The sequence below is a fragment of the Ursus maritimus genome, unplaced genomic scaffold (assembly GCF_017311325.1).
Source record: "Ursus maritimus isolate PB19 unplaced genomic scaffold, ASM1731132v1 scaffold_21, whole genome shotgun sequence".
NCBI lineage: Eukaryota > Metazoa > Chordata > Mammalia > Carnivora > Ursidae > Ursus > Ursus maritimus.
Window position 1 is genome coordinate 33,307,130 of NW_024424564.1, and position 26,549 is coordinate 33,333,678.

Sequence of the window (26,549 nt, forward strand, 5' to 3'; positions counted from 1 at the left end):
TAAGTAAAACAAATTACTTAATTTAAAATCTCATTTTTTTCTTTCCTTTAAAGATACAGGTCCTTACAGATTTAGGATTTTTTTCTGAAGCCTTTTATGAGATATCCCAGATATTTTATGGAAAAAACATGCCTTCCTCGATACCCTCTGGCTGTAAGGCTCCTGGAAAAGTGAAGGTAAATCTGCTGCTCTGATTCAAAGCCATTTCTTTACCTTTTGAAAGCTACATTCCTCAAATTTAGGGAATGCTTCCACAGAAGTGTATTTACTAGTCTCTGGTACTGTAACCTCTTTGTTAAGCCTGGTGATAGCTAACAGTAGGCTTTTACAAGGTTTCATTCTTCTGGAAGAGAAGGGTGTCCTGTGGGGGAGTATGGCATGGGAGTCGATTTTTATAATGGAATTCTGTCTCCATGTTACAGGCGGTCTCAGTGGACACGTCAGCCACTACCTCTTAAGCTTTGGCATTTAATCTTCTAATTTCTGGTTAATGTTGTTAGTCAAAACAGTCTCTTCTCATGTTTTATTTGGATATTTTGATTTATATACTTTATACCAGAGTGTTAAACATGCATTGTTCAAATTGTATTTGTAAATTAGATCATTGAAACATCCTTGAAAATGAATACTGGCATTTATATTTAAATCGTAGTGAGCTCTTATTTTCCTCTTTTGGATTTCATGAGAATCACTGAGTGATCTTGCTGTCACTTGGACCCTTGTGATCCAGCAATAAAGGAAATAGGAGGTAACAAGTCAGTTTCCTGGGGAAGATGGTGTGCGTGAGGAGTGAGACTGACAGACACAGTACATACTGTGGGATTCAAATTTGGAAGACCTAGAAGAAGCTGGGGAACAGGCTATCAGTCTTGAAAATTACTTGTATAAGCTGACATTAAATATACATACAATGCATTCATTACTTCAGTGTACTGGCCTAAAATGTCACTGCTTATTTCTCAGTATGACTGCTACAGCATTATAATTTGTTCTGGGGTAAGTGTGAGGTTATCTAGAGATAAGCCTAAGAGGGACATTCAGTAGGCAATAAGATACATCTGTGTGTGTGTGTGTGTGTGTGTGTGTGTGTGTGTGTGTGTATACATCCCTATCTCTATCTCTTTCTATATCTATCTAGAGAGAAAAGAGTCAATTGGTTTTTTGCTCTTTTTTTTTTTTTTTTTTTGGCATGAACTAACTCATCTTCTTACCTGGATTAAATTAACAGTATTTTCTTGCTTGCTTCTCAGCCAACAGCCTTTCCCTATTATAAATGATTTGCATTATGTTGTTAAAATTATATTTAACTCATTTAAATATTTTATTGAGTGCTTACTGAATACAGGCCCTATTTTAGCCATGGGGATAGACCAGTAAAAAGATAAATGGAGTTATTGCCTTTTTGGGAACATGTTACTCCCAAAAAGGGAGTCCAGTGAAGAAGACAAACAATAAACATATTAAGCACATAAATATATGTCAGATGATGATGTACTATGAAGGACAGTCAAGCTGAGCTGAGGGGACAGAGAGTGATCAGGGCAGTGGGTTTTATTCAAAGTATTTTGGGGAGGGGGTGCCTGGGTGGCTCAGTCGTTAAGCATCTGCCTTTGGCTCAGGGCGTGATCCCAGAGTCCTGGGATCGAGCCTTGCATCAGGCTCCCTGCTCTGCTGGGAGCCTGCTTCTTCCTGTCCCACTCCCTTGTTTTCCCTCTCGCTGGCTGTCTCTCTCTCTCTCCGTCAAATACATAAATAAAATCTTTAAAAAAAAAAAAGGTATTTTGGGAAGTCTCTCTAATGAGGTAGTTTTGAGGGAACAACTTTCCAGCTAGGAGGAAGTGCAAGGGGAAAGGCCCTGAGGGGAATGCCTGAAAAATGTGGTTGAGGAAAACCAAGGAGGCCAAGTGAGGCTGGCAAAATAGAGAGGAGGAGCAAATGGTGGGACTCAGGAACTACAGTCATAGGACCTCATGGAGCTTGGTGAGGAGCTGGTGTTTACTCTAAATAAGATGGGAAACCTTAGCGTTTTGAGTAGAGGAGTGATAGGATAGGAATTACTTTTCAAAGGACCACTTTGCTTGCTGTTTGGAGAATAGACTGTGGATGAACATGGGTATAAATAGGGAGACCAGTTTGAAGGTCTTTGCAAATAATCTGAGTGAGACATGACAATCGTTGGGGTACTAGTGGTGGAAGGAGTCAAAAGTGGTCTCCCTGGTGGAGATGGATCCTAGTAAATTTGGGAGGATTAGCATAGAGATTTAAAATCATGGGACTGGATGAAATCAGCTGGAGCAGAGAGAGAAAAACAGAAGTCAGAGGACTGAAACTTAGGGTCATCCACATGTAGAGTCCAGGAAAGTGAGAAGGAAAGAGAAACCAGTTGGGTAGAATGAGAAACAAGAGAAAGTTGTTTTTTGGTTTCAAGTTTTTTTTTTGTTTGTTTGTTTTTGTTTTTTTGTGGTTTTGTTTTGTTTTTTTTACAAGAGAGTGTTTAATGTTCATTGCTTTCACCAAAGCAAACAGTCTGAAACTAATTTTTACAGGTAAATTCCAAACTTCATTTTTATTAACCAGTTTTCATAAGAGAAAAGTGTGGGTGAATTGTCTTTCATTAGATTGTGACTTTAAATTTTGTATTCTCAAAGTTAATTTGAAGCTTTTCAGCTTCAAATGGGAATTTAAAAAGTGTAATTAAAAGAGGAAATGCGTTCAGGGTTTATAATTAAAATAGGTGCCAATGTCATTAGGCTGGGGGCTAGTTGTTTAAAGAAAGGATTAATTAGATTTTAGTTGTAAAGAAGTAACTGAAAAAGTCTTACAGATTACTATTGGACTTTTCACAGGCTTTTAAAGAAACTCTATCTTTTAACATGATACTTGTGTTGGGATTTTGCTCTTATCACTTAATCTAAAGTCCCATCATCAACTCTCTTCCAATTGTATCACCAAAGGTCTTCCCCTGGATTCAGTTATTTGCTTTTCAATGGATTAGGGAGGATACAGAATATCATCAAAAAAGGAGAAAAAGTTTTAACACTTAGCAACACTTTATTCCAGTAAGAGCTATATATAATGTCTTGGTTTAGGGGTCCCTCAAATCCCTCAGCTCCTAAGGCAAGGAATTGGGAGCAAGTAGTATATTTGAGAGGTGATTCCAAGGAGAATGGTGAGTGTGTGGGAAAGTCAGATAGGGAGGGAGGAGAACCATCTCAGTATTAATGAGGTCCCTGCGTGGGCAACGAGGCCCTCAGAGAGACCAGGGAGAACAATCTTGTGCTTATTGGAATGGGTTGCTCCCTGCACTTCCAGCCTCTCTTGAACACTCTGTGGCCACAGAATGCCCTCAAGCAAAGACATACATGTACTTGAAGTAGGATACCGTCCATATGTGAATAACCTATCCACAGAAGCTGCTGGTGACTTCCAGGTGACTGAGGGGTTATGGGTGGGGCATCAGTATTGACATCTTCGAAAAAGGGCCTTCTGTACGAAAAGGAATGCACCCTATATGACGATACATCTCCTATGGCAAACAAATGGAATGTTTCCTAATGTAACATTGTATTTATTTATTTTATTTTATTTTATTTTTTAATGATTTTTTATTATATTATGTTAGTCACCATACAGTACATCCCCAGTTTAACATTGTATTTAAAACCAAACATATAACAGGTCTTTCACAACAAAGGAAAAGAACCACAAAAAGAGTTACTCTGAAGAATAATATGATTTTACCTCAAACTGGCAAAGATTCTTCTAAGTGCTAATACTCAGTGCTAATACTCTTGTAACCAGGAATTCTGCTCCCAGGAATCTATCTAAAGAGGATAATCAGAAATACAGATAAAATAGCCACCTGTGTTATTTAAACTAGGGCTGACTGGGGAGTTGAGAGTGGGAATTATTCCCCCTCGATGTTTAACAAAAGGAAAGGAGTTAAGTTATCATGCTTCATTCATAGGGATAGAACATTACCTAGCTATAAAACTGAGGTTTACAAATGACTTAATGGCATGGAAAAATGATTAGATATAATGTTTAATGAAGAGGAATACAGATACATACATATAAAAATTTAGAGTACATCAAAAAGAAATTGGTAGTAAAGACATCAAAATATTCACATTGACAACCTAAAAAAGTTGACTTATGTGTAGTTTTTACTTTCTTCTTTATTCTATACTTGCTTTCTGACTAGAGCATCTATTACTTTTACAATAAAAATTATATTTAAAATACTTTTAGAACACATTAACAGTTTCATATAAAAATAGTATTTTTGTTTCTAATGTTTATGTTTTGTATATTGACAGATGTTTCAATCATTTGACTCAGGAAAACCTCTTACCAGTAAAGAAAATATGCAGGTAAGGATAACAATATTTTATAAATGTTGGATATTTAGGAAAGATAATTTTGAGTCATTTCAATCTATTTGGTGGGTGTAACCCTTGTTTTTTAAAATCTCCTATGTAATATGCTCTTCTGTTTCTAATAATGGGGTTTTATCTCCAAATGCTGAGGCCCGAGGTAGGACTAGACCAAATTGATCTGGTTTTCAAATTGGGCAAATATCAGTTGTTCCTGGTAAATTTTTCAATTATAAGTGTGTATTCGTTTTCTTTATCTAGCCATGTCAAGTACCTAATTTTAATAATCATTTTGTTTACCTAGACGAGAATGGGTGACTTAAGAAAAGGATTTGTGTGTTTTGCTATTAGCTCACTTGTTCAATACTGCTTTTACTCACAGACTGCCTCTCAGCCAGTGGTTTTCTTTTTTTCCTTTATTAAAAATAAAAAAACTTATAAAAATAAAAATTTTTTATTGAGACATAATTGACATATAACATTGTGTAAATTTAAGGTGTTTGAATGGTTTGATACATTTTCACACTGCAATTTGCTTACCACTGTAGTGCTAGCTAATGGAAGGTTTTCATATGACATTTTCATAAGAAACTCCTCTAACATCCCAGTGTTCTTTACATAGAGAGGACAATTCTGCCCATCTCAACATGTTTGTTTTTGTTAGTACTTGAACGATTGGGATTTAAGCTTTTGATAACCTAGTAGCATTTAAATATCTTTTTTGTTTCAAGTTTTTATATAAATTCTAGTTAGTTAACATATAGTGTAATATTAATTTCTGGAGTAGAATTTAGTGATTCATCACTTACATATAACACCCAGTGCTCATCACAAGTGTCCTCCTTAATCCCCGTCACCCATTTACCCCATCCCCCACCCCATCTCCTCTCCAGCAACCCTCAGTGTGTTCTCTATAGTTAAGAGTCTGTTTTGTGGTTCACCTCTTTCTCTTTTTTCCCCCCTATGTTCATCTGTTTTGTTTCTTAAATCCCACATATGAGTGAAATCATATGGCATTTGTCTTTTGCTAACTTCTTTCCCTTAGCATAATACTCTCTAGCTCCATCCACGTCGTGCAGCGTTTAAGTGTCTTGAAATCATTTTTTTAAAATCTTAGGAGTCTTGTCAGTCTGTCCACTAAAAGTGTTACAGCAGACAAGTGGTAGTGCAACCATTGTTAAGGGGTTGCAGACAGGTAAGGTGTTCACACAACCAGGTGTTAGTCAATGTAGAAAGACAAGTGCACATAGTTTTAATTTTTTTTAAATGCTAGGAAACAGCATTCTGTTTCATTAAGTAAGCTATTTTTATTAAATAATTTTGAGAAACATTTCTCAATATTGCCTTAGCTTTGTCTTCCATAATTTTGATAGGCATTATAGCCACCTTTTATTAAATGTAATCTTACTACTTTTCCATTATTGTTCATGTTATTCCACAAACTTCACTTTTAATTAAGCTTCAGATGATTCATTGTTTGGCCTTAAAATTTGTTTTGATTTATAAGCAAGTTGCCTGAAATGAAAGAGTCAGTATTAGGAAGATATGCATACATATTCATATTTTGTTTCAGTGTTCCAAGACCTTCGGATGGTTAAGAATATTTATTTCTTTCCAGTCATAAATTCCAGGGCATCCTAAAAGCACTTTTTAAGGAGTGTTTTTGGGTATAAAAAGAATGTCTGCCCGATCATTTCTTTTTAAACAAAAAGAGACTGACAGTATAATGGAAAGCTGATTTCTATTAGCTAATTAATTAAAACAGAACTGTTGGTCTGCTTAAGACTCTTCAGATTATACTTTATGTTTTCTGTATAGAGGGAGAGAAATGAGTGTTAAATAGCATTACTAATTAATCTTCTTTTGATCCTCAAGTGTGTGTGTGTAATTGTCAAGGCTCATTAAGACACTGTTTGCTAGGGAGAAAAAAGAGAAGAGAAACCTTCTCCCCTCCCCTTACACCCCCAACCAATCTGAAGTTTCTTCCCCTGATAAAGAACGTCAGCCATTTTCCTAGTATGCGGTGTGTTGTCTGCTCAGACTTAGTGCTGTTCCATGTCTGGGTTTTCTGTGTGTACTGATTTTCATCCTTCAGAAGAGAATAGAGAATGGACAACAGCAATAGACCTATCCACGCCAATATTGCCTCAAACTCTCCCAAACAACGAGACTTTTCTTTTTTAATTCACATAAGACAAATAGTTTCCCTCTCTTCTAGAATAGACAGCCCCAACATCTGAAATCACTAATTAACAAATGTTGTTAATTCAACAAATATTTAATAAAAGCATATTGTGTGTAAGACACTATTTTGGTGCTGTCAAAGATATAATCAGTCAGTCAGCAACAGACAAACTCCAAGCCCTCAGGGAGCTTAAATTTTAGTGGGAAAAACTGATAATAAGCATGATCTATAAATAAATATTATAATTAAGTAAATTATGTAGTAAGTTAGAAGGTGAACCATGCTAAGGGAGAAAATAAACCCAGCAGCACATAATTTTAAGTGGGGTAGTCAGGTTAGTCTTCACTGACGTGGCATTTGTGAACAGGTAAAGGTGCAAGTTTAGGAAATCGGGGAATTTAGGAACCATCTTGGAAGAGAGGGCAGTGAGTGCAAAGGCCTTAGGGGCAGGATTACCTAGCTTGGTGAGGGGCATCTTAGCATGGCTGAGAGCCCTGTGAGTGATGCGAAGGTGGTAGGAGACAGTCAGAGAGGCAACGGGGACAGTTGGAGAAGAGACTTGTAGGGTCTTGTAACTTAGGTTCTTCTTCTGAACAGCATGAGGAAACACTGGAAGGTTTAGAGCAGAGGCGTGGCCTGATCTACCTGTTTAGAGGGATCTTTTTAGCTGATCTGTTGAACCTACTGTGTGCTAGGTACTGTTCCAGTGCTGTCAATCAAACACATCAGTCAATGAACAATACAGACAAATTCCCAGCCCTCATAGAGCTTATATTTTAGTGTGTGTGTGTGTGTGTGTGTGTGTGTGTGTGTGTGTGTGTGGTTGTGAGGAGGCTAGGAATATAGTTTTGGACATTTTCAGTTTGAGATATCTCTTAGATATCCAAGCGGACTATTTGAGTCAGAAGTTGATTTGACTTTAGAAGAGAGATTGGAGCTGGAAAGAAAAACTCAGGATTTCATTAGCCTTTAGATGAAATTAAAACCTGAGCCTGTTTAAGATCATCTAAGGGGAAAAAAAAAGAGATCATCTAAGAGGAGGGAGTAAGGAGAGGGAAGAGGGAAGAGGACCAAGCCCTGGGACACTCTGGTGTTAAAAATATAGGAGAAGAAGAGGAAGCAGCAAAGACAGAAAAGGAATGACTGACAGGTTAGGGAAGAAACCAAGAGAATGTGATGACTTGAAAGCTATTAATCAATTCCTCAAAAGAGGAATAGCACCATATTTTACAGATGAATCAAGCACCATAACTCACTGAGTCTTAAACATGCATCTTTTTTCACATTTAATAGCTCTGAAATTAGAATGCATTTTATAGTTGAGGACATGTGATGGTTTAATTGGCATATAAGATAATGACGTCTTAGATTAAAAGTAACATGGCATATGAGGACTAAGAATTGCACACTGATTTAAGGTAAGTATAGGCCACTGGTGACCTTGACCAAAGGGTTTCAGTGTAGGAAAGGAGAGAAATTGGAATATTGACAACTCTTTAGATCATTGCTATAAAGGGAAGTGAGAATTTGGGTAGTAGTTGGAAAAGAGAGTCAAGGTATAGATAGTTTTTGGTTTTTTAAGATGAAAGAGAAGACAGCATGGCTATGTGCTGATGAGAATGTCTGCAGCAAGGGGACATTTATGATGTAGGAGAGAATGGCTGAGTAGACCAGTGGGGAGAGGATCAATGGCGTAAGTGACAGGAAGGGAGGCAGGGTGGTGGGGCAGATGCTTGGGTGGGTGGGAGAATGGAGCTTTAGGATCTATGGACACTACTCTGACTGCTTCAGTTTTATCTTTTAAGTAGAAGAAGCAAGGTCATTAGCTGGGAAGAGCATGCGGAGGAAGGGTCAGAATTTAGAAACAAAGAGCATGAAATGCTTGTCTAGGAGAGAGGGAGAATGAATGGACTGGAAAAATGTAGGATGATGACCAGGTGCACTGAGATTTGGTCAGGATCTTAAAGTGGGATGGCTTAGCCTGACTGCATGCTTTTCTTCAGCTTTCTCAAGCCTTCTTCAGCTGTACGGTGTACACCTCAAGAAGGTCCAGTGTTGGATTTTACCATGGCTGTTTTGCCAAGAAAGTGTGTATGCACAGGAGAGGGACCAGGGAGTTGATAGTGTGTACACAAGGTGGAGTTATAACGATTGAGCTCCAAATCTAAGCTGGGTAAGGAGCATGCTTGTCTACCCATTCTTCCCCTGTTCCTGTCCTAGTACCTCTAATTTACTCATGTGAAAGTAGGACAGCTGGGTGTGCATGGCTGATGAGCTTTTGTGGGTTCTTTATTTTGATGAGATGTTCCCTCCCTTGCTCTCAGCACCAGGTTCACTCATTGTGTGCCAGGGCTGGGTTCATGAGGCACAGTCACAAACTGGTAGGGAATGGCAGAAGCACTTAGAACTGCTGGGGTAGTTCTGACATTCCACATCTCTTGCGATAGACCTGCCATTTATGGTACCTCGTGTCTATCCTGTATTCCATCATCTAACAACAAATAAGGGATGCAAAAGGGGATGAAAACTAATATTACCTGAAAACAGTATTTTACTGATTTGCCTTGTTTTCTTCTTTGTTTCATTTTTTTAGGCACTTGATGAATTAATAAGTAAAGGATTGCCTCTAATTCTAGCTACAGTTGGCCAACAACATCTCTTAAATAAGTTTTCTTTTGTTAAAGCATACTTTTTAATAAGTGTGGCTGCAACAATAAATTGTGTCCCAGATAATTCAATGAAAACAACCTACCAGGGATTTACTTCTGAGAAGAGTAGAGCAAACCTTCCAAACTTGAAAGGTAATCTTTTGTTTTATTTTTTGCTTGTTTTTCTTTCTCTTTCCCCAGCTATTCCTACTCCACTCCCAATAATCCATATGAATAGTCTAGTATATATTCTTCCATATTTTTCTCTAATCTCAATGACACACATATGTTAGGTATATGCATAGCCATATCCATTCACATATCAGTATTCATATACATATAAATATATATGTGCAAAATAGGATTTGTCATTTATTTATAAAATGATATATTTTACATTTTTCTGCATCTTGTGTTTCTTATCCAGAAAAACTTCACTAAAACCACTTTAAGTCAACTGCTTTGTTTGTCCTGCTTTTCTGGTTGTCTAGTATTATGTGCTGTGACTATCTCATGGTTTATTCAACCATTCCACATTTGATGTGCTTTCACTTTGTCTTTGGGGAACTATGCTGAAGTGCTACATATCCATATCATATAGTGTATGTTTCTGTGGGATAAGATGCCCATGGATGGGATTTATAGGTCATAGTGTATATGTATTTTTCAACTGTATTGGATGTTGCCCTAAGAATAGTTTATTTTTCACCATTAGGTATGGTGTTAACTGTTGGTTTTTTATAGATATTCTTTATCAGGCAGGGGGATTTTTTTTTTTTATTCCTGGTTTGCTGAATGATTTTATTTTAAAAGGGTGCTGGATTTTATTAAGTGCTTTTCCTGCATCTATTAAGACGATTCCATGTTTTTTTTTTTTTAATTCTATTCATATGGTGTAGTAAAGTAATTGATTTTTGAGTGTTTAAACCAACTTTGCATTCTTGGACTAACTCCCATTTAGTCATGGTGTGTAAGTTCTTTTTATGTGTTGCTGGATTCAGTTTGCTAGTATTTTGTTGAAGAGTTTTACATCCTTATTCATAATAGATATTGGTCTGTAGTTTTCATTTCTTGTGGTATCTTTGTCCAGTTTGGTTATTGGAGTAATATTGGCTCTGTTTTAAAATGTAACTGTTATTATTATTCGGGTATGATGAGGCCAACAGATCAGGAGATGGTGACCACGAAAAACATAGTTTGTTATTTAACCCTCCAAGAGGAGGGGCAGGTTACTACCTGGGAGGGGCATGCAGAGAAGCATCAGGGTCACTCAGAGGCAGAGAGAGCAGGAGGAAAGTGTAGATCAAACCCTTCCTAGCATCTCTCATGTTCAGATACATCTCCCAGAGTTCTTCAATACCAGTCTCTAGGCATTTATTTATTTATTTATTTTTCTGTCTCTCCTTTAGTTTCTCCCTTAGGGAAGAAAACCCAGCCCCAGATCTTTCTACTGGGCCTTTCCCAATTCTTAAGCCCTCTTTCTTTTCTTTCTTTTTTTTTTTTTTTAAAGATTTTATTTATTTATTTGACAGAGACAGCCAGCCAGAGAGGGAGCACCAGCAGGGGGAGTGGGAGAGGAAGAAGCAGGCTCCCAGTGGAAGAGCCTGATGTGGGGTTCGATCCCAGAACCCTGGGATCACTCCCTGAGCCGAAGGCAGATGCTTAATGACTGCGCCACCCAGGCGCCCCTTAAGCTCTCTTTCATACTCAGCTGACCTCTCACTCCAGAGCCCCCTAATTTAGGAGAAGAGCCAGATAGTTAGGAGTTGGAAGAAGAGGGGAAGGGAAGTATATTCAATTCCATGTTATTTTAGACTTCTTCCCCCTTGCAGTAATTCCCAGTCATGGGGTGTTTTGTTTTGTTTTGTTTTGTTTTGTTTTTCTCTCTCTCTCTTCTGTAGCCTAGAAGTCAGGTTTACTAAAGCAGGCAGAGTCTGTGATCTAAATTATCTCAGTTCTCCCTGGCTCAGAATAAGGACAACCTTCAGATTGTGGGTAGGTATTTTGAGATACTTGGGAATTATAAATTGTGCTATTCCAAATGGTCTCACTCTCTGCTCTTAGTATGAGAGGCTTATGCAAACCAGTAGAACTGACATTTCCAGGGAGATCTTAATGAAATGTTGTAAATATCTGGAAGGACCAAAATACTCTAGGGACCTGAAGGGATCTTGTGATCCTAGGGGAGGAACCACTACTCTATATTGTAGCCAATAATTTAAAGAACATCACCAAGCATCCTAAAGATCCTTTCAGAATTGTCTGATTTGTTGTAAAAATCATCCTCAGTCTTTGAATATGTGATATTTAGGGACCATTTGATAGAATAGTGTTTCTAATTATCATTGTGGGTTTTTTAAAATATGAAATTTATGGATGGTTTCCCAACCAATGATGAGTTTTATAAACTAGAATTACTATTTAAGCTAACCACAGATATCCTTAGTTCTTCCAAAATTTTGTGTCTTACAGAGCTGTGTTTAAAGGATGACGGAATCTTAATTGGTCAGTTTGCAAAAATGAAAGATGACTTCACTTTAAGCACAGTGAAGGTAAGTTTGGAAATTTTTTCAAATCGTACTAACTTGGTTACCAAAATGTCCACTATTAGGCCCTGGACAGGCTCGCTTTCAGGGTTGTGTTTGCTTTTGGGAGACCGAGTAGCTTTTCTTGCATAAGCACGGATTGAGGCCAGAGATGGAGTCTACTCCTCATGAGAAATTTAAATGCCCAGAGGTTGTCAGACTTTGACTTTACAACCTGATTAAGGCACTGTGGAAAATATGATTCATTATTTGATGGGATTTGAGTATTCCAAGCCCTGTTTCTCATTTCCTAATAATAATAGTGATGACGACAGCAACACAAAACAGTTAGCATTTACTCCGTGCTTACTACATGACAGGCATTTTGCGTGATTAATTTTTACAACTCTGTGATGTAGGTATTAATCATTTTTGAACTATGTTGTGCTGAACCATGAGAAAATTGAGGCTTAGAAAAAAATTCACTAAAGCCATGCAACTAATAAAATACAGGTATGTTCTTAACCATTATATTAAGCTGACGTAGTACTTATATAATATTTACAGCTCTGTACAAAAAAGTTTTTAGAGACCTGTTTCTTGAAAGATTGGCTGGTCCCATTTTCCTCTGCCATGCCAGGCTGCTATTTACTATTGATTTGTCTATTGTAAAATCTCATTATCGTCACATTACCAGTTAGGTGACCATAGTTTAACTTGAAATACAGTCAATCCTCATTATTCACAGAATCAGTATTTGCTAATTTGCCTATCTGCTAAAATTTACTCATAACTCCAAAATTGATACTCATGGCTCATTTGTGGTCCTTTGTCAACATTGACGAGCACAGAAAAATTTGAGTTGCCCACATTCCCAGCTGAGTTGGACAAGGCAATGCTGTCTTTGTTTCTACCCTCATTCTGTAAACAAGTGTCCTTTCCGTGGTCTTTTATATTGCCACTTTTTTTTTTTTTGCATTTTTGTGCTTTTTGTTGGTGATTTCACTATTTGAAATGCTTCCCAAGTGTAGTGCTGAAATGCTGTTTAGTATTCCTAAATGTAAGACGGCTGTGATGTGCTTTATGAAGAAAATAAATGTGTTAGACAAGCTTCAGTCAGGCATGAGTTTTAGAGCTGTTAGCTGTGAGCTCAAGGTTAGTGAATTTACGGTATATATTAAATCATGTGTCCTTAAATATAAACACACATTAAATAAAGTTATGTGCAGATCAGTTGGCAAAAATGTTGTGACCCAAGGCCCACAGGAACCTACCCCTGTATTTCCTCTAGGAGCAATACTTCAGTATTTGCTAATTCAGTATTTGCAGCCACTTTATAGAAGAGTTTAAGTACTGTGAGTAATGAGCATTGGGTATGCATACAATAAAGGGTAACTGTTATACATGCTTACACTTGCCATTACTCTCCTTTTTATTTCCTGTTGCCTTTTTCCTGTTTGTTGAGCACTCTTCTCTGATGATTAGGTTCAAATTTCCTACCTGGTCTTCCATTTATTGTTACTTTTCTCAGTACGTGAAAACCACCTGGATGAATAAGAATGCGATAGTACTTGTATTGTTTCTGAACTTATATGATATGTGGTGTTCTTTCTTTAGTCAATTTTACTGACAGAAGCTGAGGACAGGCTAAACCTCCTTGTGTCAGAGATGGAGCATCCAGGCCACAGGAGCCTCTCTCAGTGTTCTGCTGGCGAGCTGGAAATTGTGGTGGAGGCCAGGTTGCAGCTGGCTGCGATCGCCCTGCAGAGACACCGGGCGGCATACAGGTGAGTCTCTCAAGCACAGAAGAGAATTTCTTCCTCACCCTAATTTGTCAAATATACCCAAATTTTAGGTGAGTTTTATAAATTCCAATATTAATAGAGCCTACTTGTGTTTTATTTTTCAGGGGAGTTTTCATATATTATTACACTTAAAACTACAGTTCTAAACAAAATGATTGCTTTATTAAAGCATACAGCTAGGATGTTTTATATAAAGAATGAAGAGCTTTGCTTTTTAATTTTATTTATTTTTGTATTTAATTTTTATTTTTTAATTTTAACTCCAGTATAGTTAATATTAAAAACAAGCTCTATTATTAAAAAGTAACATTTTCTGAACTATGTTTTGCTGAACCATTTAAGAAGCAGTTTTGGGTGGATGATTATTTAAATGTTATGCAATTGTTAGTGTGAGATCTTTCATTTGACTTGTTCATTGATTCATTCAGTTACCCAACCAGTATCCGTTAACTACTTCATTGTTTTGTTTTTTTTTTTTTTTTTTTAATGATTTTTTATTATATTATGTTAGTCACCATACAGTACATCCCCGGTTTCCGATGTAAGGCTCGATGATTCATTAGTTGTGTATAACACCCAGTGCACCATGCAATACGTGCCCTCCTTACTACCCATCACCGGTCTATCCCATTCCCCCACCCCCCTGCCCTCTGAAGTCCTCAGTTTGTTTCTCATAGTCCATAGTCTCTCATGTTTCATTCCCCCTTCTGATTACCCACCCCCCTTTCTTTATCCCTTTCTTCCCCTACTGATCATCCTAGTTCTTATGTTCCATAGATGAGAGAAATCATATGATAGTTGTCTTTCTCTGCTTGACTTATTTCACTTAGCATTATCTCCTCCAGTGCTGTCCATGTTGTAGCAAATGTTGAGAACTCGTTCTTTCTGATAGCTGAGTAATATTCCATTGTATATATGGACCACAACTTCTTAATCCAGTCATCTGTTGAAGGGCATCTCGGCTCCTTCCACGATTTAGCTATTGTGGACATTGCTGCTATGAACATTGGGGTGCATATGGCCCTTCTCTTCACTACGTCTGTATCTTTGGGGTAAATACCCAGTAGTGCAATGGCTGGATCATAGGGTAGCTCAATTTTTAACTTTTTAAGGGACCTCCACACTGTTTTCCAGAGTGGCTGTACCAACTTGCATTCCCACCAACAATGTAGGAGGGATCCCCTTTCTCCACATCCTCTCCAACAATTGTTGTTTCTTGCCTTGTCTATTTTTGCCATTCTAACTGGCGTAAGGTGGTATCTCAGTGTGGTTTTGATTTGAATTTCCTTGATGGCTAATGATTTTGAACATTTTTTCATGTGTCTGTTAGCCATTTGTATGTCTTCATTGGAAAAGTGTCTGTTCATATCTTCTGCCCATTTTTTGATTTGTTTATTTGTTTCTCGTGTATTGAGTTTGAGAAGTTCTTTGTAGATCTTGGATACCAGTCCTTTATCTGTAGTGTCATTTGCAAATATATTCTCCCATTCCGTGGGCTGCCTCTTAGTTTTTCTGACTGTTTCCTTGGCTGTGCAGAAACTTTTAATCTTGATGAAGTCCCATAAATTCATTTTATCTTTTGTTTCTCTTGCCTTTGGGGATGTGTCATGAAAAAGGTTGCTTTGGCCGATGTCGTAGAGGTTGCTGCCTATGTTCTCCTCTAGAATTTTGATGGATTCCTGTCTCACATCGAGGTCTTTCATCCATTTGGAGTTTATTTTTGTGTATGGTGTGAGAGAGTGGTCAAGTTTCATTCTTTTGCATGTAGCTGTCCAATTTTCCCAGCACCATTTATTGAAGAGACTGTCTTTTTCCCACCGGATGTTTTTTCCTGCTTTATCAAATATTAGTTGCCCAAAGAGCCGAGGGTCCATTTCTGGGCTCTCTATTCTGTTCCATTGGTCTATGTGTCTGTTTTTGTGCCAGTACCATGCTGTCTTTGTGATCACAGCTTTGTAGTACAGCTCGAAATCCGGCATTGTGATGCCCCCAGCTTTGTTTTTCCTTTTCAACAGTTCCTTGGAGATTCGGGGCCTTTTCTGTTTCCATACAAATTTAAGGACTATTTGTTCCAGTTCTTTGAAAAATGTCCTCGGTATTTTGATCGGGATAGCATTGAAAGTGTAGATTGCTCTGGGTAGCATGGACATTTTAACTATGTTAATTCTTCCAATCCATGAGCATGGAATATCTTTCCATCTTTTTATGTCTTCCTCAATGTCTTTCAAGAGTGATTTATAGTTTCTAGAATATAGGTCCTTTACGTCTCTGGTTAAGTTAATTCCAAGGTAACGTATGGTTTTTGGTGCTATTGTAAATGGGATGGATTCCCTAATTTCTCTTTCTTCGGTCTCGTTATTCGTGTATAGAAATGCAACTGATTTCTGAGCATTGATTTTGTATCCCGCCACGTTACTGAATTGCTCTATAACTTCTAATAGTTTGGGAGTGGCTTCTTTTGGGTTTTCCATATAGAGTATCATGTCATCTGCAAAGAGAGACATTTTGACTTCTTCTTTGCCAATTTGAATACCTTTGATCCCTTTTTGTCGTCTGATTGCTGTTGCAAGGACTTCTAGTACTATGTTGAATAATAGTGGCGAGAGTGGGCATCCTTGTCGAGTTCCTGATCTTAAGGGAAAGGCTTCCAGCTTTTCCCCATTGAGAATAATATTTGCAGTAGGCTTTTCATAGATGGCTTTTATGAGATTGAGAAATGTACCTTCTATTCCTACACTCTGAAGGGTTTTAATCAGGAAAGGATGCTGTATTTTGTCAAATGCTTTTTCGGCATCGATTGAGAGGATCATATGGTTCCTGAGTCTTTTCTTGTTGATATGATGTATCACGCTGATTGATTTGCGAATATTGAACCACGCTTGCATCCCAGGTATGAATCCCACTTGATCGTGATGGATAATCCTTTTAATGTACTGTTGGATTCTATTAGCAAGTATCTTGTTGAGGATTTTGGCGTCCATATTCATTAGGGAAATCGGTCTGTAATTCTCCTTTTTGAGGGGGTCTTTGCCTGGTTTGGGGATCAAGGTAATATTGGCCTCATAGAATGAGTTTGGTAGCTTTCCTTCTGTTTCTATTTTTTGAAATAGCTTTAGGAGAATAGGTATTATTTCTTCTTTGAATGTTTGGTAGAATTCCCCAGGAAAACCGTCCGGGCCTGGAGTTTTGTTATTTGGAAGGTTGTTTATCACTGACTCAATTTCTTCATAATTAATTGGCCTGTTTAAGGAATCAATTTCTTCCGGTTTCAATCTTGGTAGTTTATAGGTTTCCAGGAAGGATTCCATCTCTTCCAGATTGCTTAGTTTATTGGCATATAGCTGTTGATAAAAATTTCTAATAATCCTTCCAATTTCAATGGTGTTCGTCGTGACCTCTCCTTTTTCATTCATAATTTTAATAATCTGGGTCCTTTCTCTTTTCTTTTGGATAAGTCTTGCCAGTGGTCTGTCAATTTTATTGATTCTCTCAAAGAACCAGCTTCTAGTCCTGTTGATCTGCTCTACTGTACTTCTGGTTTCTGCTTGATTGATTTCAGCTCTAATTTTGGTCAACTGCTTCCTCGTGCGTGGATTAGGCCTGTCCCTCTGTTGCTGTTCCAGCTTCTTGAGGTGAGAATATAAAAACTGCATTTTAGATTTTTCTATTCTTTTGAGTGAGGCTTGGATGGCTATGTATTTCCCCCTTAGGACTGCCTTTGCAGTATCCCATAGGTTTTGGACTGTTGTATTTTCATTCTCATTGGTCTCCATAAATTGTTTAATTTGATTTTTGATTTCCTGGTTTATCGAGTCATTCCTGAGCAGGATGGTTCTTAGTCTCCAAGTGTTTGAGTTTCTTCCAAATTTTTCCTTGTGGTTGAGTTCCAATTTCAGAGCGTTGTGGTCTGAGAATATGCAGGGGATAATTTCAATCTTTTGGTATCGGTTGAGACCTGTTTTGTGTCCCAGAACATGGTCTATTCTTGAGAATGTTCCATGGGCATTAGAATAGAATGAGTATTCTTTGGTTCTGGGGTGTAGTGTTCTATATATATCTATGAGGTCCAACTCGTCGAGTATGGCATTCAAAGCCTTTGATTCTTTGCTTAGTTTTTGCCAGGGTGTTCTGTCTATTTCTGAGAGTGGAGTGTTGAGGTCCCCTACTATTAATGTATTTTTATTTATATGTCTCTTTATTCTGGTTAAGAGTTGGCTTGTGTATCTTGCTGCTCCCCTGTTGGGGGCATATATATTTATAATTGTCATATCCACTTGTTGAATACTTCCCTTAAGAATAATATAGTGCCCTTCTGCATCTCTAACTATAGTCTGTAGTTTAAAATCCAATTTATCTGATATGAGAATTGCTACCCCAGCTTTCTTTTGAGGTCCATTTGCGTGAAAGATGGTACTCCATCCCCTTACTCTCAGTCTGAATGCATCTTTGGGTTCGAAATGAGTCTCTTGTAGACAGCAAATGGATGGGTCATTTCTTTTTATCCAATCTGCAACCCTGTGGCGTTTTATGGGATGGTTCAAACCATTTACATTAAGACTGATTACTGAGAGATATGATTTTAATGTTGCCATGTTGCCAGTAAAGTCTTTGTTTGTATTGGCTGTGACTTTCTGTTCTGTATCACTCTTGGGGCCTTTTTACTTTTATAGAACCCCCCGTAATATCTCCTGTAGGGCTGGTTTCGTGGTTACAAAATTGGTTAGTGACTGGCGATTCTGAAATGTCTTTATTTCTCCATCAATTCTGAATGACAGCCTTGCTGGATAAAGGATCCTTGGCTGCATGTTTTTCTCTGAAAGAGCTTTAAATATGCTCCCCCAACCCTTTCTCTCATTCCAGGTCTGTGTAGACAGGTCTGACGTAATTCTGATGCTTTTGCCTTGGTACGTGAGAAATTTCTTTGCCCTGGCCGCTTTCAATACTGTATCCTTGCATCTAATATTTGCGAATTGCACTATGACGTGACGTGGCGTAGGTTTGTCGTGGTTGAGCTTGGGAGGGGTCCTCTCTGCCTCTTGGACACGAATGTTTGTTTCCCTTGCTAGATTAGGGAAGTTTTCAGCTACAATTTGTTCAAATATCTCTTCTAGACCTCTGTTTTTCTCCACCCCCTCGGGGATGCCGATGATTCTAACATTGGATCGTTTCATTGAGTCAGTAATCTCCCGTAACCTACATTCGTGGGCGTGGATTTTTTTAAGACCATCTTCTATTTTCATTTTTTCCTCTATTAACCCATCCTCCAATTCACTAACCCGTTCCTCTGCTTCTGCGACCCTGGCCGTCAGAGCCTCTAGTTTTGCCTGCATTTGGCTCATAGAATTTTTAATTTCTGTCAGATTCGCTCTCATTTCTGTCCTTAGGGATTCTATATTCTCAGTAACCTTTTCGTTAATAGTTTTTTCAATTCTACTCATCATTTTGACCATCGTTACTCTGAATTCCATTTCTGATAATTTGGTTACATCCATATCCATTATTTCTGTGGCAGAGGCCACAGAATCACTGTCTTTTCTTTGCTGGGGGGGGCTTCTCCTTCTTGTCATTCTGATGAAGAGAGGTTGCGGGGTTTCCAGAGCCCAAATTATTGACTGGGTCCCAGGCCGTGCCCCTTGTTTTATAGGGATCTTAGGGATGTGGGCTTCTTCTTTAAAGATATTATTTATTTATTTATGTGGCAGCCAACCAGCGAGAGAGGGAACAGAAGCAGGGGAGTGGGAGAGGAAGAAGCAGGCTCCCAGCGGAGGAGCCCGATGAGGGACTCCTTTCCGGAACGCTGGGATCACGCCCTAAGCCGAAGGCAGGCGCTCAATGACTGCGCCACCCCGGCGCCTCGGGTTGTGGGCTTCTTGATTTTTCAGCCTGCCTTCTGTGTTCTGGGGGCGGGGCCTGCCGCGCTGATACTCAGGCAGCCCTGTTTGGGTAGAGTCTCCGTGTCCCCTGCGAGGGGGGATGGGGATGGGCACTCCCTGAGCCGGTATTTCCAGGCTTTTGTTCTCTGGCGGCTTTCCCTGGCGGTCTGTTGTGCCTCTTCTGCGAGTCAGAGCAGCAGCGGCCAAATTTCAGCCTCTGTCACGGAACAGAAGGATTGCGGCCCGTTCTCTACTAATGTTCTGGCCACTTTAACTCTGTTTCTGTTGGTGCTGCTCAACCCTGCAGCGTCCCGGGATGTGCGCCCCACACCCGGCGTCCCAGCCCTCACTCCAGGGCCGGCGCGTCTCTGTCCTTTGTGTTTCTAATGCCACCAGCCGCCAGCAGCCCCGCGCCTGCTCCCGGATCTCCCGGTCTCAGTCTGGATCCAGTGAGCGCACCGGGATTCCGTGTTCCGCGAGATGCCTGGTGGCGCGCGCACCCGGCTCACGGTCTCAGTCTGCTGTTTTGCGGGTGCCGACCGTGAGCCCCGCCTGCTCTCCCGTGCAAGTGGCTACCGCTTCCCGGCGCCCAAACATGGCGGCTCCCTCCCCCTTCCGTTTATCTTCCGATATCTTTGCACAGTTTCATGGCTCCCCGCTTCGTACCTCAATACTCAGCGCTGGAGATGTTCATTTGTAGAGATCCAGATGCGTCTTCCTGCGTCTCCGGCTGGTTCCGTGGTTGTTTAGGCTGGTCTGGTACCTATCCAGCTCGACTCGGAGGACCGGCTGAAAATGGTGTCTCCTACTCCTCCGCCATCTTAACTCAACTACTTCATTGTTAGGCTCTGATCTAGATCTTGAGGACACAGAGGTGAATAGAATATAGTTCCTGTATCCAATGCTGAAAGATACATAAACAATTAATTGGGATAATAAAAAAATATAGATGTATGTTTTCAAGAATTTCTTATATCAGTTGTGGCAGATACTCATACGGCTCTCTGACATTTTAGTAATGATTCTTTGAATAATGCACAAGTTTATTATCTTACCATTCATTAATTCATTCAAAAAAATAATTTGGGGGACCTACAATACGCTAGTCACTGTTCTAAGTTCTTGAGATATATCAATATCCCAATACTGGATATATACCATATAGACAAAATATTTAACAATATTGAAAACAGGGGCACCTGGGTGGCTCAGCCATTAAGTGTCTGCCTTCAGCTCAGTTCATGATCCCAGGGTCCTGGGATCAAGCCCCGCATTGGGCTCTCTGCTTGGTGGGAAGCCTATTTCTCCCTCTCCCACTCCCCTTGCTTGTGTTCCCTCTCTCGCTGTCTCTCTCTGTCAAATAAATAAATAAAATCTTTAAAAAAATATATTGAAAACAGTCTTACCCTCATGGAGTTTATAGGAGGTAATAAAGGCTGACAGTAAACTATGAACATAATAAGTAAGTAAATTATATAGTGTGGTAAAAAATGATACGTGATACAGAGATATCAGAGTAGAGACAGGGGGAGGAGGAGGAACTATCATTTTAAAATCGTGTGGTTATAATAAAGAATATGACTCCAATTTGATGTTTAATGGCTGACAGCTTTCAAGCACCACCACTCCCCCTTCTGCCCCACACCTGGACAGGCAGATAAGAAAGCCCAGCTACTTTCTTTGTGAGAAAAAGGAGAAGCCTACCAGTGGCTTTTGCAAAGGGGAAACCAATTCAGCAGAAATCTCACTTTGCTTTGATTAGAAACATACAACCATCTCATCAGTGTGAGCCTTGACCAAAGGCCATCCCATGATTAACCACATCTAAGTTTGATTTTATGCTACAGCAGTGTAGATTTTTGGACATTTATAATTTTTGTGGTTTCTAAACAGTGATGAAAATCCATACAGTCCATTTTGGAGCAGTGACTCTCAAAATGTGGTCTGCAGATTTCTAGGGGTGTCTCCAAGACCCTTTCAGGGGGACTGTAAGGTCAGAACTATTTTGATAACAAAAGTAAGATGTCATTCACCACCTTCATTGTGTTGTTATTTGCACTGATGCTGCAAAGAGCAACAGTAGTAAAACTTCTGGCCTCTCACTGTGAATCACAGCAGTGGCACCAAACCGTACTCGTGGGCAGTGCATTCTTTACTGCCGCACACTTGCAATTGAAAAAAAAAAAAAAAAAAGCCCAGGGGCACCTGGGTGGCGCAGTCAGTTAGCATCCAACTCTTGATCTCACCTCAGGGCTTGAGCTCAGCGTCATGAGTTCAAGCCCCTCAGTGGGCTCCACACTGGGCATAGAACCTACTTAAAAAGAAAAAAGCCTAGTTTCACTTAAGAATGCCTTTGATGAACCAGTAGAATCTGTTACGTGTATAAATCCCTATCCTGGAATATATTTTTAATATCCTGCGGAAATATTAAATGGGAAATAACACCTAAAGCATCTTTGCTGCATATCAAAGTCTGGTGGTTGTCTTGGGGAAGAACACATACGTGATTGAAATGAGAGCTGAACAAGCAGTTTGTTTCATGGAACACTGTTTTTATTTGAAAAAGCAACTGACAAACCGATTTTTCAGACTTGGGTATTTGACAGGCATTTTACTGAAAATGAGCAAAATGAAAATGCCATTTCTAGGAAAACAACAAATAGTATTTGTTGCTAATGATAAAATCTGAACTTTTATAGGGAAATGAGAATTTTGGAGAATTTCTATTTATCACCATGAGCTTGACGGTTTTCTAATGCTTATATTGTTCTGATGAGATTTGTGGTAATTAATATTAACAAGCATCATTTTAAAACATTGTGTAAAGAAATGTTTCAACATTAGGGGGATTTGCGTAACTCAGGGAGTTAATATTTTCCAAATCACCAATGGATAATGTTCCAAAATCCTGGTTGACAAGATAGACCAATAGTTTATAATGTAACAGAGGAGGAAATTTCATCAGTGTTTAGTATTAACTTTCACATTGCAAGAAACTTTTAAGAAACTATCACTTGTCACATTTTGGAATAGTATCAAAGAAGAGTACTCATAATTATTTTAAAAGGATATGAAAATACTCTTCCTATTTCCAACAGCTATCTCTGTGAGGCCTAGTCTTCTTCATATACTTCAGTCAAAACAATATGTCACAACAGATTGTAGAAGCAGATATGAAAGTCTTCTGTTAAATAGATTTTCTCTTATTAAGCCAGACATTAAAGAGATTTGCAAAAATGCAAAATAATGGCATTCTTCTCACTAGTTTTGTTGTTGTTTTGGGAAATATAGATGTTTTCATAAAAATGCATTATTGGTGTGAACATGTAATGGGTTTATTGTTTTTATTTTAAAATGAATTAATAAATAGTAATGAAGTTAAAGTTCTAAGATGGTAAATATTGATGGAACTCTGGGGATTCTCAATAATTTTTAAGGGTAGAAATGAGTACCAAGATAAACAAAAAAGCTTGAGACACACTGATTTAGAGTATTGTTACATTTGTAGCTATCCTTAAGGATACAGTGATAGCTGATTCATGGTAAATGGGCTTAGCATAATAATGTACCATTTTTCCCTTTTGAAGTTTGAAGAGAAGGAACTTTTACTAGGTAATTTCTTAATAGAAAATATATGATTTGTATATATATAGGAATACGTTGTCTCCCTCTTTCTATATAAAATATATGACTATATGATTTCCTATAGAAGGATATTGAACTCTTTTTTCCAAACTATTTTAGAGAGCAACAGCAGCCCTAGAAAATATTTCTTGTTATTTACCTTCATTCCTCCCCCAGCCTTCCACACGCCTTACACCCATGGAAGACAGTGATTTTGTTTTTTTTTTTTAGGAAACAAGAAGGAAACAAGAAACTAAAAATTACAAAATGGCCACAGACAGGAATGTCATCATAGAACTTTAATTTGAAAACCAGATAGACATATGCTAATAATGTGCGAGTATATCAGAATCGCTCCTATTTTAAATACATGGACCTGGCCCCTGGGACAAAACCTGCAAAAACTTTGATGTTATTGCCTTTTTGCAGTGGAGTTGTCATTTGGGGAAGCCTACTGTCAAGATGAATGAGTTTTTCTTATGTGAACTTTACCCCCCACGAGCTTCTGTTTGGGCGCTGCTGAGAGTGTTGGACAGTCCCTTTCCCAAATGATGGTTAGCTTGACATTTTATGATACTTCTAATAAAATTATGTGTCAAGGAAATTGAAAGGCACATTCCCTAGGGTGACAGGTAGAGTGAGCTGCATGGATTTTATGAGAACAAACTGACCATTTTTGTCATGAACGTTAATAAGAAATAAATGGGATCAAAGTTATTCCAACTGCATTTCTACTTCTTTTATGGATGTCTCTCTCTGAGTCTTTTTTTTTTCATAAGTTCCTTTCTGTTCTCCTTTATATTTAATTTATTGTCTAAATGGGATGACATTTGAGCCTTTTAATTTTGTGTCAGAATGAAACCTCCTTCCTTGGGGATTTTAGAGTGTTTATAGTGAGTAATCCTCCCACACTTTCTGTCTCTCTGGTGGGGAGCAGAAACTAGAAATTTTCCATTGCGCACCTACATGGCACCAGGAGGATTAGGACATACTAGCATGTTTATATTTTATTCATTAAGTTTTTGGGTTAGCAAGATTCCAAACTTCATACCTCATTTCTCTTGAAGTCAGAATTTAGCCTTCAGAATCAGAAGGATGGGGTGCGCACCACTTCCTTCTTCCCAGGCTCTCTCGGAACCATCCTGTGCTCGCCTTGGAAGTCGCTCAGGAAACAAGGGGCCTTCAAAAGTGGTGTGTACCCTTGCGTGGGGAAGGGTGTCAGGGAGAGGAAATTGCACTCCTGTATACGTACTCAATCCACTTCACATCTTTTGTTGTTTTCTTGCTTGTTCGTTTGGTTTTATTTTAAATAAAAACCAGTATGGTTATATAATCACAAATTAGAAAATATCCTACAAATATCTAAACCATTTTAATGACTCAGAAGAGTCTTGGGTATTTAAAATTCAGTAATCGCAGGAAGCTTTATGTTCTAGTTACTGACGTAGAAGAAAAGTTGGCGTAGGTCCCCCCGTATGCCCTGGCCTACTCAATACACGCAATGAGAACAGCTAGTGTGCCCTGAGCACCATCTGTCTGCTGAGCACACCCCACCTACCAGGCCAACTCCATGAGGACAGCGACTGTATCCGCAGCCCTGAGATTTGTTCCTTGCCCATGGGAGGTACTCAGTATGTATTTTTGAACAAGTAGAAAAATAAATACCTCATTTAATCCTTAGAATGATTCCATTTCAGGAAGTCTGCAAAGTAGAATGCAACGCGGAAGGCATTCAAGTGGACAGAGAGGGTCTTTGCGTTGGTAAAAGGTGCAGCCGACAACGACTATGTAGCCACCTTAAACATGGCACCGAGTAACACTAATCCAAAACAAAACCAAATTTGTCGGAACTGCGGAAAGACAGAGGCCATGTGACAGGCAGCAGTTAAGTGTGCAGGCTCAGGGGCCAGTTGCCTGGGTTCTAATCCTGCCTCTTCTTTCTAGCTGTGTTGTCTTAGGCAAGTCACTTAACTTTTCTGTCTCTATTTCCTGATCTATCAGGTAATGATGAGAATAGTATCTACCTTGTAGGTTCGTGGTGGAGATTAAGTAAATTAATTCACACAAAGCACTTAACACAGCAGCACCTGACAGGTGGTAAACACTCAGTAAATACCAGTTATTGTTTTTTTAAAGGCTTGTGGAGAAACAAAAAAAAGAAAATCTCTGTGGACAGAGTATGTGTGTTAGCACAATGTTTTCAGCTTTCATACAACATGTAGACAAAAAAGAAGAGGGTTTAAAAATATAATTTTAAAAGTTGAGCATATGTACACACTCTGGGAGCCTATAAACAGAGACTGTACCTTCTCGCAAGCATCCATGGACATGTCTGAAGCTGATCAGGTACTCGGCCAGAAACCTCAGTAACTGACCCATAGGAAGAAGTGTACTGACCACAGTCCAGGGACACAGGAGGCCTCTGGAACGTATGTGGAGGGAGGTGGTAGGATCTGATTTACCTCTTGATGAGGCTGCTGTGGCCGCTGTGTGGAGAACAGGGCTGCAGGGACAACAGCAAGAGCAGGAGGCTGGTCAGGAGGCTCCCGTTTGTGCAGCCTGGAGATGATGGTGGCTTGGATGATGGCACCAGCACCGGAGGAGGCGAGGAGCTGCTGGCTGGTACCCGTATGTTGAAGGTGAAGCTGACAGAACTTGTTGGCGGATTGAACATAGAGCATGAGTCAGTGAGGAAGCAATGGTGACTCTGCTCTCGGCCTCTGGCATGGAAGACAAGGGAAGAGGGGCAGGTTCTGGTGGACAAGGCAAAAGCCAGGGGATCTGCTTTTAACATATCCTATCAGTTTCCTAGGGCTCCCAGAACAAAGTACCAAAAACTGGGTGCTTTCGAACAACAGAATTTTATTGTCTCATGGTCCTGGAGTCCATGTTTCAAAATCAAAGTGTCAGCAGGGCCATGTTCTGTCTGAAGGCTCTAGAGGAGAACCTTTCCTTGCTTCTTGTACCTTCTGGTGTTTGCCCATAATCCTTGGCATTCCTTGCCTTGTAAAGGCACCACTCCATTCATGTGGCTGTCTTCCCCTGTGTGTCTTCGTGTCACCTTCCCTCTGTGTATATGTCTCTCTGTCCAAATTTTCCCTTTTTATACAGTGGTCATATTGGAACAGTGTCTACCCTAATGACCTCATTTTAATTTATTTCAGATTACCACCATTCTGAGGTACTGAGGGTTAGGACATCAACATACCTTTTTTTTTTCCTAAGATTTTATTTCTTTATTTATTTGAGAGAGAGTGCACCTGAATGGGGGGAGGGGCATAGGGAGCGGGAGGGCGGGAATCTCAAGCCGACTCCCCGCTGAGTGCAAAGCCCAGCATGGGGCTCAGTCGTAAGTCCCTGAGTTCATGACCTAAGTCAAAATCAAGAGTCAGATGCTTAACCAACTGAGCCACCTAGGTACCCCCTTTCTCTCTCCCTTTCTCTCTTTCTCTCTTTCCCTCTTTTTCTTTCTTTCTTTCTTTCTTTCTTTCTTTCTTTCTTTCTTTCTTTCTT

At 39.2% G+C, this 26,549-nt stretch overlaps 1 protein-coding gene across 1 annotated transcript in view; it reads left to right on the top strand.

Moving 5' to 3' along the window:
* CFAP54 (cilia and flagella associated protein 54) overlaps positions 1-26,549 on the top strand; it is a 286,069-nt gene that overhangs the window by 177,008 nt on the left and 82,512 nt on the right. Inside the window, exons 46-50 of the mRNA XM_040637071.1 lie at positions 54-176; positions 4,320-4,373; positions 9,155-9,362; positions 11,682-11,761; positions 13,352-13,521. Of these exons, the coding sequence (XP_040493005.1) occupies positions 54-176; positions 4,320-4,373; positions 9,155-9,362; positions 11,682-11,761; positions 13,352-13,521 (635 nt within the window). The remainder of the gene's footprint in view (positions 1-53; positions 177-4,319; positions 4,374-9,154; positions 9,363-11,681; positions 11,762-13,351; positions 13,522-26,549) is intronic.